The sequence below is a fragment of the Mandrillus leucophaeus genome, unplaced genomic scaffold (genome assembly GCF_000951045.1).
Source record: "Mandrillus leucophaeus isolate KB7577 unplaced genomic scaffold, Mleu.le_1.0 Scaffold949, whole genome shotgun sequence".
NCBI lineage: Eukaryota > Metazoa > Chordata > Mammalia > Primates > Cercopithecidae > Mandrillus > Mandrillus leucophaeus.
In genome coordinates, this window is record NW_012110352.1 from 1,087,082 (window position 1) to 1,108,086 (window position 21,005).

Sequence of the window (21,005 nt, forward strand, 5' to 3'; positions counted from 1 at the left end):
ATAATATTGTTTTTAAAGTATCAAAATGCTTTTCTGAATGTAGTGTAATTTAGTGATCAATATTTAGGGCTTTATTCCTATATGGTATCCTGAAACACAACAGCCATAATTAGATTCCCAGTGTATTCGTGTCTTCAAATCGACAGTTACACAATCATATATTTGTACATTAATTTTTTGCATCCTGTTAGCATTAACCTATTATAACATTCAGTGACTATTATCAGCTGGGTAGTATATATATATATATATATTATCCTTAATAATCACAGCAACATAAATATTATCTCCATCTTACAGATGGGGTATCCAAGGCTCAGTAAAGTTAAATAATCCGACCAAGGACACAAAGTTACTGTGTGGTAAATCCAGAATTTTATTCCCAATCTTGACTAAAATGCCTGTGTTTTTCTTAGTAAACCATATTGCCTCTCAATAAAGTATAAGTATTATGTATGTAGAGTGCCTGGCACATAGTGGGAGCTCAGCAAAAGTTAATTTTATTGTCTCCTAAAACTATCAGATAAATACCCTTAACAGAAGTAAAAGGAAAATTGTCTAAGTAGGACTCTGTAATTAAATACTCTTCAATTACAAATCATTCATACAAATGAATCTCATTAGAAGACAAAGTCAAACCCTTGCTATTAGACAGTCAACTGAAATATAAAGACTACAAACTTTATTACATCTTTATTATTGATTTTCAGGAACTTCTAAAAGCTACTAATTCATTCTAATCAATGAATTATCGGCCAAGAGAGATACAGTTTCTCCTTTAATCAATATAAAATCTAAAAATCATAGCATTTTAGATCTGAAAGCGATCTAGTTTTGTTTTGTTTTGGTACACGCTTCTAACTTGGCCGCCACTGCCTATACAACCATTTGACATGTGAGTAACTTGTACAAGGTTATAAAGTTGGTAGAGGCAAAGAAGGGGCTAAAAGAACTCAAATCTCCTGAGTTCCAATTCAGTGTTCTTTCCGTTACGCCATCTAGCCACTCAATACAAGTGCTCTCTAGGCAGGTTCAGTCATAAGGTTTTAAGATAAACAGAAAACCTCCAGTAGTCAAATAAGAAGCTTCATCCTTCCAGTGACTCCCAGAAGGCTAATCCTATCAGCTAACCCTTACTGAGAGTGGATGATGTGCTTTACTGCACTAAACTCTTTAAGGCATTATTTAATTTTATCCTCAAGGCAAACTTGTGGATAAGTTTTCTTATTATTCATTCTCATTTGACTGATGAGAGAACCCAGACTCTAAGACTTCAAATAAGTTGCCCAAGGTCACAGGACTAGTAAGCAACAGAGTAGGAATTTAGACCAAGCTCTGACTTGAGGCCCAGCTCTTAAAAACTATGATACACTGCTATTACACGTGTCTCTTCCTTTTTCTCCATTTTTCCCCCTTTGTCCTTTAGAGTCTAGGATAACTATATACATAAGGTATGGATACCTAATCACAAATAGGAAGGTTTCTGGAAGGATAACCAAAGGGGGAAAAATAGTAACCCCACACCATTTCCAAGAATTCAGAACTACCTGGACTATTTTTTTTCTCCAAAGTCTAGGCCTTTGCTATCCTCATGCAGAAACCTCTTCTTTTTCAAGAACGTTAGTCACCTGTTTTGCAACTCAATAACCTAAATCAGATTTTTCAGGAGCAAACAAAAGCACTGATACCAACAGTCACTTGGGACTTGAGACCACTGGGCAGAGAAGAACCCAAGAACTAAGCAAAGTTTCCACCAAAATTGCAATGAGGTTAACAGGACACAGTAGCACAATCTAGTATTTGATACCCAGGAAACATGGAGAGAAAAACACAGAGAGGAGGGGAAAATCTGCTGCCAGTCTGAGGTTGTTAAACAGCAGAGTGAGGAAGAGATTTCCAGGTGATCTTCTCCTCGGTCATTTAAGACCCGATGCCCACCACCACTTAATCCAAGACTAGACACCCTTGTGAAAAACCAGGAAAAGGGAACGCAAAGAGCTCAAACAGTCATCGATTTGGCAGCCTCTGCACCCGGTTTGTCTTACCCTTTTCCACCAGAGAGGCAAATGAAGGATTTTTTCTGCCCAACCCCCAGGCCTGGTGAATTCGGGGAGGACCCTGCCCCACTCCGTGGGGACAGAAAGAGCACCCACTTTCCTTGGGAGCAAGGGGATAGGGCGAGGAGGGCAATGAGGAAAATAAGAGAAACTGGCCATGGCAGAGGTCTGGAGGGGTGCAATCTAGTAGCTGCACTCACCCGGGTGAGACATGGGGATGACCTCATTGCGGGTCCCGGGGAAGTTAAAGATGACGGCTCCAGACGCCCCTCTCTCATAAGCCAGATGAATCTTGTCTGCGAAGGTGCAGCCCCCGCCGCGTTGGATGAGGGCCAACCAAGAGACTTGCACGGTGCTTCCCCAAACCGTGGGCACCGTGAAATTCGTGTGCGGGTTACAGGCGTTGAGCGCCCCGGGCCCGTCGGGCGGTACCAGGACCCCAGACACAGGCTCCAGCGGCGAGTCCTGGCCGTACACGCCCTCCTCGCTCAGCTCCCACACCGTACGGTTCACTCCGGTGTGCGGAACCCGCCAGGACACGTTGAGGTACGCGGTCCACACTGCTTCGGCCCCCCGGGAGCCGGGGGCCTGCGGACTCAGGGCCAGCAGGAAGCACCACGCCAGCAATCTGGAAGAGCCGCAGCCACCGCGGCAGGAGACCCCGGCCCTAGGCGGCGGCCCCATGGCGCGCGCTCCGCAGTTCCCTAGTGCCCCTGGCACGCGCCCTCCTAGCTCTTGGCAGGACCCTGGCCTTGAGCAGGTGCGCACCAGGTGGGGAAGGAATGGAGTGAGACTGGGGAGCTGCGAGCTAGGTCGGAGCCAGGAGGCACGTAGCGTCAGCACACAGGTTGCCGCAGATGCAGCTCCTCGAAGCTCCAGCGCTCTCCGCTACCGCGGCTGCAGCGTCGGGCTCTGGAGCTTTAGCGTAAAGCTCCGCCCAGTCGACTGGGGGTGGAGGTGGCTGGGAGGGAGGAAAGGACACTGCGGGATCCGCCTCTTAAAAGGGTAACAGGATGGAACGATGTTAGAATAGGATCTGAGGCTGTGTGGCCAGGTGTGTCGCGTCGTTTTATAAAAAACGGACAGGCGAGGAACGGTAAAGTCCGCAAACATAAAGCTTTCTAGTAGGATTCGAGTCGGTTTTGAATTGCAAGAATACATTTTTCCCTCCTATCATTTGCCTAAAGGACGTTTCGGGCTTACGGTGCCAGAATGTGAAAGTACAGTACTTCTAAAAAGCGCAGATCCAAAAGGTCTGAGTTGTAGTCAAGGGAATTTGGGTAGGGAAAGAATTTGAGTAGAATCAGGCTATTTACTGATCCTCTAGATGGGGGAAGGGCAGGAAAAGCGCGTTGTTACCCTTTCTTACTGACTTCAAATGGCACCTTTCTCTTTCCCTGCTCTAAGAAGCCTCATACATGTGTATTTCCTTACCGTTACCCTAGGTTTAATGCACCGCATCAGATGCCTCTTCTAAAAGTAATCTTAGTCCTCATAAAAGAATGACTGTTTTCACACACCTCAGAACCAAGCCTTTTTTCTGCATTTTTCACAAACCTGACTTACCCAAGTGGATATTCCTGCGCTATTCATAACCTTAACTACATAATCTTTCTCCATTTCCCACTAACTGAAAGGAGCCTGACTCACCTAGGCGATTCACTCATGGCACTATTACATTATGATTTATCCTTGCTTAAGTATACAATTTTTGTCTACCCTGTCAACTATTACATTTACTACGTGGTTAACAAATGAGCCTTGAATTAAGCTGAATTAATACACCTGGTGTCTGATAGTTACGAATAACTTTTGACCTTGGGGAACTTCCCTGTGCCTCACTCAGTTTCCTCATCGTCTGTAAAAGGGGGATAATAATGGCACCTACCTCACAGAGTTTTCAGATGATTAAATGAGTCAATACATGTAATAAAGCACTTAGAACAATGCTTAGCATATATAAAAATTACATGTTAAATATTAAAATTATTAAACAGGTTCAGGGACACAATTCTAAAATAATATTAAAGTTGTTAATTTGAGGTAATATCAGAGAAAATGATGTTCAGGATGTTCAGTTTTAGCCACTTTTTCGGTTCAAAGAAATACAATCTACTTTATGCAGCTCAACACTTGTTAAATTTCTGATCAATTACTCCCCTCAATCCCTGGCCCAGCGTTTACTTAATCAATGTTATTTCCAAAGATTAAGCATGGAACAATTCTGTACTTGATACTCTTATGGCTTGAGAGAAACCTAGAGGAAAATTAACATCATATACCATCCAACACCTAGAACATAAATAAATGGGCGATTTTGTGAAACATATACTCTAGGTATTGAAAGGCACTTTAGAGGTCAAAGTGGGTATATGAGACCAATAGCATGGTACCCCCAAATGCTGATTGTAACCTCTGAGATAAAAATTACCTACGGGAAAAGTGGGTAGGACCAACCACCTCTAAGAAATGGTACAATTCCAGAAATTGTCTGATTTTGCTGGTGAAGAGCATTCAAAATTCAATCAATATTACCTGAATGACAGTCAAATATATTGTACTTTGAAGAGACAACGTGTTCAAAAGAAAGAAGATATTTTATAGCTACAAAAATGAAGTTCAGAGAGACATTTATTAATGTTTATCCATTCATTACTTTCTCAAATATTTGTTGTACATCTGCCATAAGCCATTGGCTGAGCAGTTTGGTATAAAATCAAATAAGACATCAACTCTCCTATCAAGAAGCTCATAAATTAGTTTTGATGAGAAGGACAAGTAAGATGATAAGTGCAGTATAGAGTGACATATGTATATAGTGTAAGCACTATGATGGAGATATGACAGGGTAGTAGTGGATAACAGACAAGCACCTAACCCAGACTGGGAAGTAAGGAAAAGCTTCCCAGAGGAGGTTACACCTGGGCTGAGTTTGAGAGGGTTAACTTTTTTAGGCAGAAAACAACACAAGGAAAGGCATTGAAATATGAAAAAGAAATGTTAGGAAGCTGCAATTACTATAGGCCCAGTAAATGCAAAATGGTTGGAGCCTAAAGTAACAGAGGGACGGTGGTAACAGATCGTGTTGGAGAGGTACATGAGGGTCAGTTCTTGAGAGTCCTTTGGGTAAAGCTAGGGAGTTTAGACTTTATCCAAAACAAGGAGTAATATAATTAGGGTTTAATCAGGGAGTAACAGAATCAGATCTGAAGTTTAGAGATCCTTCTCTGTGAATAATAGATTGGAGGGAATAAGAATAGCAGCAGGGAGCCCATACAGAAGATGGTTGGCAGTGCTACAGGTGAGAGATGAAGGTGGCTTGGATAGACAGGTAGTGGACATGAAGAGAAGTGGGCAGAATGGGAATATTCTTTGGAGGTAGAATCAACAGGACTTGGTTTGGGGGATGAAAGAGAAGGAGGAGTTAGAAATTACTCTAAGGTTTTTGACTTGGAAGACTAGATGACATTCAATCAGGGAGTATAGGAGGAGGGTTTTAAATGTATAGAATGGGTAGAAGGAGAGATGAGTTCACTTTAGATGTGTTGATTTTGAGGTGCCTATGATGTAACCAGGTAGAACTGCGTGATAGGCAGTTGAGTTTCTGATTACTGAACACCTGCTAAGTGCAAAGTATGGGAGAGACAGGGGTGTAGAGAGACAAAAGAAACAGTCCTTGCCCTCAATGAGCTCATGGTCTAGTGAGACAGTCAGAGAGATAATCAATAACAGTACAGTGTAATACATGTTATGACCGAGAAAAGTATAAGGTGCTAGGGCAACACGGGTGTGACTGAGTCTTTAAGTACAAATGGAGTGACCCAAGCAAAGAGAGTAAGGATTTTCAGGCATAGGCAAGAGTGTATTATATGAGAACTCCAAAGAACATTCAGGGAACTAGCATTCAGTAGTTTGGTATGGTTGGGATGTAAAGTTGCAAAAAATATATATATATATATTTTTTTTTTTTGAGGCGGAGTTTTGCTCTTGTTGCCCAGGCTGGAGTGCAATGGCATGATCTTGGCTCACTGCAACCTCTGCCTCCCAGGTTTAAGCGATTCTCCTGCTTCAGCCTCCCAAGTAGCTGGGATTACAGGTGTGTGCCACCATGCCCAGCTAATTTTTGTATTTTTAGTAGAGACGGTGTTTCACCATGTTGGCCAGGCTGGTCTCGAATTCCTGACCTCGTGATCCTCCTGCCTTGGCCTCCCAAAGTCCTGGGATTACAGGCGTGAGCCACTGGCCTGGCCAGAAAATTATATTAAAGAGTATGGACTCAATATGCATGCACATGTATATACACATACATAAAGCAAATATGGCAAGATGACAACAAGTGATAAATCTAGATGGTAGGTATATGGGTGCTCATTGTACTTTCTTTTTCCAACTTTTTTTATACAGTATTTTAAACATTTTGTAATAATAAGTTTAAAATTGTGAATTTCTATTGAAGTCAATGGAGCAAATGAATGGTATGATCAGATTTGAACTTAAAGAGATCATATGGATTGTATGAGGACAAGACTGATGAAAAAGAGACTAGTGAGGAGGCCAATATCTCCAGAACTATTCTGGAGTTCTAGACAATTGTGAAATGGAGGTATCAGACTACCATAGCTTGATAATGTGAGTCATTAAAATCATCCTATGAACTCCCCTTGCTCTGAGTTCATCCTCACCAAGCAACCCTACTTATTATCAGTTAGCTCCTCATGTAAATATGCCTACAGGGAGATAATGCACTGATTAGCAAACACTGGTATCTGGTCCACTTGGAAGTTGTACTTCTCATTATAAATTAATCAGTTGGCATTCTGGCTTATATATTGGTCTCTTGTGAATTTGGTTAAGTGTGAGTCAGTCCCCAGGAACCCAGTCTCTGGTTATATTACCAATCAAATTTCAAGGCTTACAAAGGTAAGAACCAGATTGTAGATCATGACTGCAACAAAATCCTTCCACTCTATGGAGACTTGCCTGGGTAACCCACTGGCTTTCCCCAACCATATTCCTCTATTTCACTGTAAGTTATTTTCTAACTATAACAGTGCCTTGCTACCAAGAGTGAGGTCTGTTGATCAGGAGCATCAGCATCATCAGGGAGCTGGTGAGAAACGCAGAATCACAGGTTCCACCCAGACTAACTGACTCGGAATCTGTCTTTGAATATGATCCTCAGGGGATCTGCATGTACATATGTTTGAGGAGCCCTAGGGTAGACTAGAGTATTCCTGACAGGTAGCTAGCATCCAGCATCTGCTTGAGAACTCCCACTGTCAGAGCTCACTACCTCACAAAGCATCCCATCCTGAGTAAGACTATACTTTTCTTGCTGGGAAGTTAACGTAAGTATAGTTTGAGCCTGTTTCAGTCCTTCTTCTTCTTTCCACCCTCCCCTTCCAAACCCAGGCCCCCAGAGTTTCCATGCTACTACATGGCCATATCACTACTCCACCAGGGCCTTTTCTCTGAGCAGCCCCCCTATACCAGACTTCACCTTGTATCTGACAAACCAAATTTACTAGTCCCAAATATATTCCCTCGGAGTCCTACTCTCCCTAAGACTAATAACAGCTACTGTTCATTGAGCATTTACTATATGTTTTATATGCATTATCTCATTTAATCTTCCCAAGTATCTACTATTAACCCCAGTTTTACAGAAGAGAAAACTGGCCCAGAGAGAATTACAGCAACCTGCCAAAACGCATATAGCTAGGAACAGAAGAAGGATTCCAATGCCATTCTGACTCAAGTATTAATAGCTGATAATGAGTTAACTATTTTCCCTCTGGAGAACGCCATTCGCATTTGGATGTTGCTTTATACCGAAAAGAGAAAGTTCAAGTGAAATGTCTCTTGTATGCGTTTCAGGCACTGTGACCATTAAGGAAGATATATATGGGCCAGGAGCCTTTCTGAATTCTTCAAATCCTACCACAAAGGCCTACCCTGCCAAATATTTGTATCAGCAATACTAAACTGAAAGCTGCCCTGAGCACTTCACTATCTAATGATGAACTGATAAGCAGAGCAGCATCCTGCAGGAGCAACAGTAGGGAACCATTGTGGCAGATTTAGTTTCCCATCACACTGTCTCTATAGAGATGTTGAGGTGGACGATAGTGTTCAGGCTTTAATATGTTTGCAAGAAATGAGACATTACATCTGGCTTCTCACCATTAAATGAATGGCAAAGCACAACTTGGGACAAACAGTATCCTGGCATCTAAGTGATGCTGGATACACAGCTTGACAACATAGGTATAGAGAATGTGTAGACAAGGGATGATAATAAATCTCCACTCCAGGCAGCTGCTCTGTGGATAGCAAGAAGAAAATAGTGGGTGTATGGAGAGAAGCAGCAGCCAACAAAACAAAATGAAAAGCCAAAGCATGATGCCAACAGCATACTTTCAAATAACATAATGTCACTTGCAAATGAAGACTAAGCCTCAGTCAGCTCAAGTTAGTATATAGCCATTAGGAAACAGGGGATTTTTTTTTAAAGCAAAGCTTTCATGCACCCAAAGAAAGGGCAGAATTACAGAGAGTGGCTTTACAAACAGTAGATATGCTATATCTAAAACTAAGAACAATCTTTTCATATCCATAACTTCAAAAACTACCATTGAGATCCTACTATGGGCCAGGTACTTTACATATATTAATGATATCATTTGATTTTCACAACAGGCAATGATATCCTATTATAATTTACATTTTTTTCAGATGAGGAAAATGAGACTCAGAAAAATGAAGTATCTTGCTGAAGGTCACACGGCTGGTAGGTGGTGGAGTTGGAATTCACACGGGTATATATGACTCCAAATTCCATGTTGTTTTCATTCTGCTGTACTACCTCTACACATACATAGGGAGAATATTATTACAAGGTGGAAAAAATGGGTGTTTGTCAGCCACACATTTTACCATGCTAAGAACCCCCTCACCAGAATCCTGCTGAGCAGCCCCAGAAATCCTAGATAACAGAGATTATGAGGCCGGGTGTGGTGGCTCATGCCTGTAATCCCAGCATTTTGAGAGGCTGAGGCAGGAGAGTTGCTTGAGTCCAGGAGTTTGAGACCAGCCTGGGCAACACAGCGAGACCCTGTCTCCACAAAAAATAAAAAATATATATTTTTAAATAAGAAAGAAAGAAATTGTGTTGGTGGAGGGCATTGCAGAAACCTGAGCTAAATTGTATGCACTTGATTGCTACTGGGAGATCAAATTAGCTATCTTGAGTTTAGGGAGGTGATTGAGAGGATCACAGATTGCTGAGAAGGAGAGAGACAAAGAGTGGGGAAAGTCCCCAGGTATGGGGGCAAGTTGAGCAAGGGAGGTGCTGGAAGGAACTATGGAGATGAGTGGTCTTTACTCCCCATTCTGGTATTGGGCAAACCTACTTGGGAAACATCTCGTCTCATGCAGTCTCCTATCTTTCCTTTTCAGGTTTCCAATAAGGTGAAGATTCTAAAAGAATTAAACCTGTGACCACAAGAGAATTTCTGTATATCTTATTAAAGAAAGAAAAACAATTATTTGGGGAAAGTGGGAGAGGAAAATGTTTTTAATGAACTATGCCCTGCAAATATGACCACATATTTGAGGTTCATTTCCAATCCCTTCATCAGATCCAGTATGACACTTAGTATACTAGATCCACAGAATCCCCCCCATTTTAGTCTCTGTTCCTATTTTTAACTCTGCTGTTAACTGGTTATGTGACATTGAGGGAGTCTCTGTTTCTTCTTTCTCAACTAAAATAGCAATACCAGTGACAAAAAATTGAACAGATATATTTTGAATCACTTAATATTCCATTAGATGAAAACCTAACAAATCAGATAGCATATCTAAAACAAATATCTGTGATCTTGCCATTGCTTAGGACAAATGAGAGAAGAGCTGTAGAAGGAAGTGGACCTCTCAGGCATGGATAAAATCAGCTTGGTAAAGTAGGGAGAAATTAAGTTATTAAAAGTGCCCATGGCCAGGTGCAGTGGCTCACGCCTGTAATCCCAGCACTTTGGGAGACTGAGGCAAGTGGATCACCTGAGATCAGGAGTTGGAGACCAGCCTGGCCAACATGGCGAAACCCCATTTCTACTAAAAATACAAAAATTAGCTGGGTATGGTGGAGCACACCTGTAATCCCAGGTACTCGAGAGGCTGAGACAGGAGAATCACTTGAACCCAGGGGATGGAGGTTGAAGTGAGTTGAGATCATGCCACTGTACTCCAGCCAGGGCAACAGAGAGAGACTCTGTTTCAAAAAACAAAACAAAACAAAAAAAATGCTCATGGGCAGTAATTTTTTTAAATCTACAGGCAATGGGATTCTTTTCTGATAAAAACCTAATTTGATAATTTCTAGTAAGGCTGGGGCTCCTGAAAAAACAATTTATGAATAAATGTCCTTCTATTGTATGTAATCACAATCACGTATTAAGCTAAGACTTACCCGTTAGAAGTTAAAGTCTTCATGAGTGTGGGCAAAGGCCGCCTTTGTTTCTAAGGGGCAAAGTCACAAATTCGCAGCTGCCAACTATATGCATTAGGATTAGTGGCAGCTGCCCAGGACTCAAACTTGATCAATAACTCGGAGTAAACAAGTATCTGGCAATAAGTGACCAGGTGCTAGCACGTAGTTGGGACAACTGAAATTGGCTGCCTTGCCACTCATGATTCACACAGTAATTAAGTTCTGTCACACCAGAATTAGACAAGTGTTATGGTTATGTTGGTAGCAGGAAACAGGCAAGGAACAAGCAGGCCTTCAACAAAAAGGTATTTTATGGCTACAAAAATGACTTTGGTTTTGACTTCACCACAAATCATGCAATATAAAGTACAAGAACTTTAATGGGGAAAAATACTAATGGGAACATCAAAAGGAAAAAAATAATGTCCAGATGCATTGAATCAGAGCACACCCTGGCATCTATAAAATCACATTACCCTTAGCCAACAATCTTCCAATTAGCTGGGGGGTGGAGGGAGGTACATTTTTTCTAAGCTGTCTCTGTGCAACTTTGGGTGCAGATAACATCAAAATATTTTATCTTCTTCATAGTACACTAGTTCAGACACAGAAATCTGTGACTGCTGAATATTCTGAATGTTGTCAAATCTAGAGCCACGGAAAGTCTTTTATCAGAGGCAATGAAGTGGCTCAGCAATGTTTGCTTTTTGAGAGGGGAAAAAGAGGGAAGAAATAGAAACCCTGAAGCTCTTGTTTGTTTGAAGAAGAGGCTCATTAAGTTTATCTTCAATGATCCCACTAGTTCGCTAAATGTCTTAGTTTTCTTAGGTGATGATGGAGGTATTTAGAGACCTGATGAGAGCATATGTTTGGCCTCTGTACGGTGTTTAGGGCATAGCTCCCTCCTGGTTTTAGGGCCTTCTATTGATTAGATTTAAAACAGAATAAAAACTCTTCAGTACACACATTCCAGTAAGCAGGCTAACATGTCAGTGCTTTCAATATGCCCCATGTATGGCATTTTAGGTAGAGGTTTCCAAGTTATAAGACAGAGCCAATAATCAATTGCTTAAGAGCAGTCTACTAAAGAGTAGATTTATACTACCTGCTATCATCCTGTTTGCAACAGGATCTTACCCTTGTCACTCATTGCAAGTTGTAATAGGCAGCAGTGAATAAGCAAAGAACAGACTTTCAATAAAACAGTATTGCTAGGGAAAAATGTGCTAGACTAATCCCACTTAATCTCTACATTAAGTATACAAATTAAGGAATAAAACATTTTTATCAACCTTAACCCCCTGGGATTTCTAACATAAAATTGTAAGCAATAACTATCGTTGGGCATAGAGGAATTACAATTTTCTATTTTGGAGTTTCAGTGATTTAAAATAAAATTCATCCACTCTATTCATTAGAAAAAACATTTTTAGAGCTTCTGCTGTCTACAAAGTCCTACAAATTTGCTGGGGAAGATAAAAAGATGAATGTGACTAGGTCCCCCCATTAAAGATCTCAGTTTACTGGGAGTAAACTGTATCAAGAAAAGATCTGTGGGTCCTCTCTTTGTTTTTACTTAAACGTATCTAGATTATCAGCAATAATAAGCTTTAATTGAAAGTGTAGTCTGATCTCAATTGTCTACTACTGGAGAAGAGAAGTGATATTAAATTTTTTAGACTATTGTAAATAGCCTTCTAATTGATTTTAGTCTCTTCCCTATTCCAAATCATCCTTCATATTATAGCCAAATTATGCTTTCTAAAACCTAGGTATGATTATGTCACTTTTCATTGCATATTGAATAAAATATAAATTTCTTTTTCTTTTTCTTTTTTTTTTTTTTTTTTGAGACAGAGTCTCACTCTGTTGCCCAGGCTGGAGTGCAGTGACGCAATCTCGGCTCACTGCAAGCTCCACCTCCTGGATTCACACCATTCTCCTGCCTCAGCCTCCCTAGTAGCTGGGACTACAGGCACCCGCCACCACGCCCGGCTAATTTTTTTGTATTTTTAGTAGAGATGGGGTTTCACAGTGTTAGTCAGGATGGTCTCGATCTCCTGACCTCGTGATCCGCCCGCCTCGGCCTCCCAAAATGCTGGGATTACAGGTGTGAGCCACCATGCCCAGCAATATATAAATTTCTTAACTTGGAATTCTAGACCTTCAACAATCTAAGTCAATCTGACCACTTCCTCCTTTACCTCTTCACTGTATTTTACACATACTTAAAATATATATAGCATCTTTCATACTATATTGCATTTATTTGCTTACATGCCTATCTCCTTCATTAGAGACAGTTTCTTGAGAGAAGGGACCATGTATCTTCTTTGTAGCCACAGATCTTACTTTGGCACATCACTTGAAGAGCAAGTAAATGATTGGGCAAGAAGAGCGAGTAAAAGAATTTGAGGGCAGGCTATCTAATTTGCTGCCTAGCTGGTATGATTTTTTCCTAACATTTTTGTTAAGGTATAATTTACATAGAGTAAAATTCACCCTTTATAGTATATGTTTATATAAGTTTTTACAAATACATACAGTCATTTAACCGCTACCACCACAATCAAGATATGGAACGGTTTCATTACCACAAAAACTCCCTCATGCTATGCCTTTATAGTCAAAATCCCCTCCCACTTTTAATCCCTGGTAACTACTCACTTGTTTTCTTTCCCTGTGGTTTTTGCCTTTTCTGGATTGTCATATACATGTAGCCTTTTATGTCTGACTTCTTTCACTTAGCAAAATGCAGTTGAGATTCATCCATGTTATTGCATTGGCGTGGCATTTAAACAAAAGAGTGGTCAGAGAGATAAGTGCTGTGAGGAAGTACAAAGTCCTGTGCTAGAATAGAGGCAGGAATGTTTGCTTCTGACTCAAGGAAGTAGGGGCTGTTTCATGAAGAAAGTAACATCTGAGCAAGGCCTTGAGGGATAGGTGGGATAGGATTTTGATAGACACAAATGGTGAGGGAAGGTATTTCAGTAAAAGATACAGCAGTAACAAAAGCTCAGTCAGGACAGAGCAGAGCGGATTTGGAAAACAGTATTTTCATTTGGTTAGAGTACAAGAGGAGGAGTAGTGGGAGATTGGGCAGAAAAGGTAGGTTAGGGCTTTGTTGACCTTGAATGACATATTTTGGAGTTGGTCTTGATTCACTGGGCAGTGGACTGTCATTGTAGGCTTTTTATTCAATCTTTTTTATAAGGAGAAGAGTAGGTTAGCCTGCAGGTAATTCTGTTGCCCTGCCTGAACTGTAGTAGACAGCTCTCTGTCCAGGTGAGTATACAACTTGGACTCCTAAAACAAGGCAACAAACTACATCTAAATATATCCAAAGCATACCAGGGACATAAAATATCTGCACTACAGATACTTGTTAGAAAATGCATTCATGAAATTATTGAATCCGATACCTGCCAAAAACTCTCTTTTATCTCCAGTTGTATTCTCTCAATTCTGTCTGCAGTCAAGGTATCAGAAAGGCAAGTGTTGCTCCTGATCCTATTTTCCTAGTCCTCCACAAAAACATCTTCACTGGGGTAAGTAAGAGTTAATGTTAGGGCATCTGTCTTAGCAGATAGCCAATTAAAAAAATCCCCATTGAACAGCATTTCATTCTTTTGTAAAACCATATTATCCACTGATTACTTGAATTCCCATGTAAAAAGAACTTTTTCCTATTTTGGATGCTTGTGTCTGATTATAAAAGACATGAATAAACATTTCACCAAAGAGGAAATACAAATGGAAAATAAGCATATGAAAAGATGTTAAATGTCATTAGCCATTAGGGAAATGCAAATGAAAATCACAATGTGATATCACTGCATACCTACCAGAAAGGCTAAAATTTAAAAAAAAATGTGTCTACACCAAATGTTGTCAAGGATGTGGAGGAACTGGATCATACGTACATTTTTTTTTGGTGGGAATGTGAAATGGCATGGCCAATCTGGAAAAGAGTCTGGCAGTTTCTTATAAAACTAACATCCAACTTACCAATTTCAGTCATGGACCTTTATCTCAGAAAAATGAAAAATTACTTTCACAAAAACCCATTCACAAATTTTCACAGCAGCTTCATTCATAATTGCCAAATCTTGGAAACAACCCAAATATCCTTCAGTGAGTGAATGGTAAAACAAACTGTGGTACATCTATTCCATGGAATATCACTCAGCAATAGAAAGAAAGGAGATATTAATATATGCAACAATCTGGATGAATCTCCCAAGAATTATACTGAATGAAAAAAAGCCAATCCCAAAAAGTTTACGTACAATAAAATTCAATTTATGCAACATTTTTTGACATGATAAAATTATATTAATAGCAGATTAGTGGTTGCCCAGAGTTAATAAGGGGTTATGGGGTGGAGGTCCTTTTGGCTATAAAGGGACAATACGAGGGAGCTCTGTTGCAATGGAATTGTTCTAAATCTTAACTGTGGTGATAGTCACATGAACCTACACATGTGATAAAATTGTGTAGAACATGCATATAATTGCATGTAAAATTAGTGAAATTCGAATAAGGTGGGTGGATTGTATCAACTTCAATTTCCTGGTTGTGATATTGTACTATTGTTATACAAGGTGATACCACTGGGGAAACTAGGTAAAGGGATGAAGGGTATACAGGATCTATTTCTTACAACTGCATGTAAATCTACATTTTTAAAAAATAAAAAGCTTTTTTTTTTTTTAAAAAAAAGAGGAATACATGTTGATTGTCGAATTGTATAATGCATTATTTGAATTCAACTTTAGGAAGTTATTAGTTTTGTTGAAGATTTTGCATATTTTCTTAAAACATAAAAAAAAATCACTGTGTTTCTAGTTTTAACTTTGTGTCAGGAAACATAAAGCCCATATTGCTTATGCTATAGCAGTTTTTTTTTTTTGTTTTTTTTTTGAGATGGAGTCTCACTTTGTGGCCCAGGCTGGATTGGAGTGCAGTGGTGCGATCTCGGCTCACTGCAGGCTCTGCTTCCTGGGTTCACGCCATTCTCCTGCCTCAGCTTCCCGAGTAGCTGGGACTACAGGCGCCTGCCACCACGCCCGGCTAATTTTTTGTAGTTTTAGTAGAGACGGGGTTTCACTGTGTTAGCCAGGATGGTCTGGATCTCCTGACCTCGTGATCCGCCCGCCTCGGCCTCCCAAAGTGCTGGGATTACAGGGTTGAGCCACTGCGCCCCACCCTGCTATAGTAGTTCTTAACCTTTCTGAGGTCAGAGTTACCTCTGAAAATTTGATGAAACCTAGGTACAAAGTAAATCAACACACACAATTTTGTGCACAATTTCAAGGAGTTGTATGGACCTTATGAAAGTTATCCAATGACCCCATGTTCATGTTCATATACTGTTCAATATGGTAGCCAATAGGCTTATGTGGTTATTTACATTTTTTATATTAAAAATTCAGTTTTTCAGTTGCATTAACTATATTTCAAGCACTCAGTAGCCACAGATGGCTCGTGGCTGCATAGTCAACACAGAAATAGAATTCTGTATAATTGTAAAATGTTCTGTTGGACAGCATTGCTCTAGAACATTCAGAATAAGATTTGCTTTTAATTAATTTTTTGAGACCAAGTCTCACTCTCTTGCCCAGGCTGAAGTGCAGTGGTTGATCTCGGCTCACTGCAACCTCCATCTCGCGGGCTCAAGCGATCCTCCAACCTGTCTCCGGAGTAACTGGGACTACCGGCTGCGCCACCACGCCCTACTAATTTTTGTATTTTTAGTAGAGACGGGGTTTCGCCCTGTTGGCCAGGTTGTTCTCCAGCTCCTGGGCTCAAGCAATCCACCCGCCTGGGCTTCCCAAAGTGCTGGGATTACGCGTGTGAGTCACCCCACCTGGCTGAGATTTGCTTGTACTTTTTTTGTTGTTGTTAACTTCATCAGGCGGGGGACAGCGGCTCACACCTGTAATCCCAGCACTTCGGGTGCCCAAGGCGGGGGGTGGGGGATCACTTGAGCTCCGGAGTTCGAGACCAGCCTGGCCAACATGGTGAAATCCCGTCTCTAATAAAAATACAAAAATTAGAGGGGCGAGGTCGCAGGTACCTGCAGCCCCAGCTACTGGGGAGGCTGAGGCGGGAGAATCGTTTGAACCCAGGAGGCAGAGATTGCACTGAGCCCAGAGAGTGCCCCTGCACTCCAGCCTGGGCCACAGAGTGATACTCCGTCTCAAAAAAAAAAAAAAAAAAAAAAAAAAAAGAGTAAGTTTATCTACTTAATAACTTCAAGAACATTAGGAGGTAGTCAAGACTCGGGCTTATCTACATAACACCAAAACAATTGGCTAAAAGTGGAATGTTCAGTGACTTTGTTCAAATAGTATATCTTTTATTTTAGTAAACATATACGATACTAACTGTGGCAAAGGGTTATTAAAATAGCCCTTTTACTTAACTTTTAACTCAGTTAAGAGGGAAGAGCAAAATTTTAAATCTATGATGGGAAAAATAGCTGAGTTTAGTAACGTTTTAAATGTGTAGGCAGAAAAAATGTGGAGAAGGCGTAAGGGAACTTGTGTCTTGCAAAAAGTAGTGTTCTGGTTCATTGTAGTTTGTCAGATATTTAGGAATAGAAGGTGCTCTTGCTCAAAGTTTTAGTGATTTATCAAAGCTCTAACGATCTTTCTCTTAGAAGAATTATACTTTTAAAGCATTAACAATAATCTTGCTTTACTAGCTTTCTTCTTGAGATATTAAAATTAACTTTTTCTTTTTTGAATTGAATTTCATTTTCCACCTAAAGCAATGTATAGTTTTCGCAGAGTTGCTGCTTATTAGTCCTTAAAAAGGAATTGAGTCAGTTACAGATACCAGTAGATGGGAAGCAGTGATGTAGATGATACAAAGGAGCAGATAATAAAAAGACACTCGAAGTTGGCTTTGAAATGCATTTTTCAGCACATTTTCATCTTCTGTTTTATGCAGGCATTCTCTTCAGACCTATAAAGAGGTGACTCTGAAGTATGTTGAGTGATCAAAGAAAGTTAGCCTGAGATTTAAACATCACCGGTGGGCTAGCCACATGCAGGTAATTAAATTAATGGCAAAACTTAGCATATTTGTATTCCGTATGTCACCTTACTCCCACGAGCATGTAGCCACTAAAGAGATTCTATGAACTTACTGACCTTACTCATTCTGGGAATTTATTCCCATCTTCAAGATGCTTAGTTTTAAAATAATCAATTAGATTGATTTTTGTTTTATTTAAATCTATTTGGATGACCTTGGCTGAGTGTCTTGGTGTTCTCATAATTGAAGCAGTTGCCATATGGTGTCAGAAGACATTGGAAATTTGATTTCAGATGTCAGTATAAGAAGTTACCCAAACCTTCACGTCCTGCACATGTATCCTGGAACTTAAAATAAAATAAAATTTAAAAAATATGGAAAAAAAATGTGCTTGAGAGAAGTACTGAAGTGTTTGAATTAGCCATGAAAATGCTCAACATGCCCTCTGTTGGGCCTTTGTTTTATAAGGTTGGAACAAAAAATGCTGTGTCAGCCATTGTACAGTGGGTTGAGAAAAGGAATTCCACTGTAACTATGATATGCAATGAATAAATCCTAAATACAAATTCACAGATTTTTCTGGTATGGATAAGTCTGGCTCACTTAGCTAGTTTCAAAAGGAAGATTTAAAAAACCATCTAGATCCAAATAAATGAAAACTTTGTTACGTGCTTAGGAACTCTCCTGTGTTTTATGAAACAAAATGGCCTTACTGTCTGGTGATTGCTCCATAAATATGTAAACCAACTAAATAATTCTACCATCCACAAGAAGATATCTGTGAAGGGGTGGATAATAATTCCAGATTTTTGCAGGGTTTGCAAAAGTGAATTTCCACTCCAACCCTCCACTCCCATAGGGCTAGGCGGTGGGTAGGTGGGGAGAAAGCCTGGCTCCTATAAATAAGCACATCTTCCTATAAATTAAGTGGGTGTTTTGAAAAATGAGGAATTAGATTCAGTGTTTTTTTTTAGCAAAAATTATTTTTATATTTGCTGTAGATCAAAATATTTTTCAACATCCTGTGTGGCAAAGTAGCAAATACTCAGCAAGTATTTTCCCACCAACTTCCTTCACAGTCAAATGGGGTTGTGCACAGTTCAACTGCATACATTGTACACATATAAGTCACATTTTAGTTGACTACATATTTCTGCTTATAGCTTCAGAAGAGGCAAATCATGAAACTAGTCTAAGCCTAGAGAGACTATTATTTCTAAATAAAATTGGCCAGAATATAGTTGGCTATTTTCTTTGTGAATTTTTCCCTAAGGCACCCAGGTCAGCTTTTTTTTTTTTTTTTTTTTTTTTTTTTGACAGACTCTCATCCAGACTGGAGTGCAGTGGCACCATCTCGGCTTACTGCAACCTCTGCCTCCTGGGTTCAAGCAATTCTCCTGCTTCAGCCTCCCCAGTAGCTGGGATTACAGGCACCTGCCACCATGCCCTGCTAATTTTTGTATTTCAGTAGAGACAGGGTTTCCCCTTGTTGGCTAGGTTGGTCTCAAACCCCTGACCTCAAGTGATCTGCCCACCTCAGCCTCCCAAAGTGCTGGGATTACAGGTGTGATTCACAGTGCCCGGCCAGATCACTTTTCATATCCCTGAAACTCCAAAAGGTTTTAATTTTATCAAACTGAAAGTTCTTCTGGCTCATTTAAGTCAATATCCTCAATAAATTGTAGTTCTCTGAGTTTCCTAATACCTTATCCATAATTGCTTATATCATTTTAACAGAATATATAATAACAGGTGCAAAAGTAGTGCTTGGAGGACTAGAAATTTGCCTTTTGTTGTGTATATCTTCACTGCTTTCCTTTTGTTCATAACAAATTCTAGTGGTATATCAAAGACAAGGGTGAAACTGACTCAGGGTCAGGAAAACAACCATATTAAAGGAATTGAGATTATCTATGTTTTTCATAGTTCAGTAGAAACGGTACTTTACTGCTTAGCTTCTCAGGAATCAGAACACAATTTATGCAGTAATTAAAATTTATATGAAAGTAAATTTAGGACATTGGAGTGTTTGTTCATTTTTGCCATTTTGTTTGGCTGAAGGTAAAAGCCTTATATTTCCCTTCTATTCTGAGTAATATTTTCTTTCCCTAAAGTACAAATAGAACATGTGATTGAGGAAGCCTTTCAAAAAAATATAGACTATCTCCAAGATCTTACTGTAGGGAAAGAAAAATATTCCCATAAGAAGTTAAAACAGGCTGGGCACAGTGGTTCACACCTGTAATCCCAGCACTTTGGGAGGCCGAGGCAGTAGGATCACCTGAGGTCGAGAGTTCGAGATCAGCCTGACCAACATGGAGAAACCCCGTCTCTACTAAAAATACAAAATTAGTCGGTCATGGTGGCACCTGCCTGTAATCCCAGCTACTCGGGAGACTGAGGCAGGAGAATCGCTTGAACCCGGGAGGCAGAAGTTGTGGTGAGCCAAAATCGGGCCATTGCACTCCAGCCTGGGCAACAAGAGCGAAACTCCATCTAAAAAAAAAAAGAAGTTATAACAGAAAAATGAAAAATGTTCCACATAAATACAAAACAACACAAAAACCACCATAGCTTCATATTATAAAAATGTAATTACATTTAAAGGGCACAGTTCAGTGAAATGAAAGCCTAAAGTAGAAGATTCGTAACATATTATTGCTTGAAGGAGACATGTTTTATCAATATTTATCACTTTGCTAACATTTTAGGTATTTATAGAGTAAGGATTAATGGGCTGTGGACATCTATTTCTTCAGAGAAGCATTAATAGGATATCCAATAATTTAAACAATATCCACAAATGAGCAATGGGGATATTCTTTTAGATATAACTTTTTTCAGTGTCGGAAGTACAGTCTGAGCATACAAAATGAAGGAAATAGAACCCTACTTTCACTATGAAATTATTTTGCAATTAGAGTCAAACTATACCAATAAAACTTGCTTGAAGTAGGCAAATTCTATAATTGGAATTATAGAATATAGTAGTATTTTATTATTTTGGAGAATGGTTAGTACTCATTCCATGATAAAGGAAATTCATACTGTATATAAGTTCTGCACTGGGAACCTTGCACAAAAAAAAACCCCACAATTTTTCTAATGCTTTAGGAAGTATTCATTTGCATAAAAGCAACTGAACTATTAATTCAAATCATTTATGTTGTTCTTTGAAGCAGATTTCTATATTTCATTAGCTTTGATTACATTACCATATAGCCTTAAAACAGGCATTTTATGTATTTTTAAATATATCCTTCCATTGTTAAGAAAACTGCTGTCAGGTAAGCCTTCCTCTTAAAGTTTTTTAAAAATACAAAATGCAGCTTTATTATTTTCAAGTAATATAATAACACAAATGAATTGCTACTAAAACGATGCCAAAGAGAAGCACTGCTGGATCTGCTTTA

At 39.7% G+C, this 21,005-nt stretch overlaps 1 protein-coding gene across 2 annotated transcripts in view; it reads right to left on the bottom strand.

Moving 5' to 3' along the window:
* RNF128 (ring finger protein 128, E3 ubiquitin protein ligase) overlaps nucleotides 1-21,005 on the bottom strand; it is a 122,446-nt gene that overhangs the window by 80,127 nt on the left and 21,314 nt on the right. The window contains exon 1 of one of the 2 annotated variants that reach the window (XM_011970460.1): nucleotides 2,258-3,002. The exons of the other annotated variant lie outside the window; for it this stretch is intronic. Coding sequence (XP_011825850.1) covers nucleotides 2,258-2,741 — 484 coding nt within the window. The 5' untranslated portion in view covers nucleotides 2,742-3,002. Of the gene's footprint in view, nucleotides 1-2,257; nucleotides 3,003-21,005 lie in introns of those variants that run through there. 2 annotated transcript variants of the gene reach the window in all.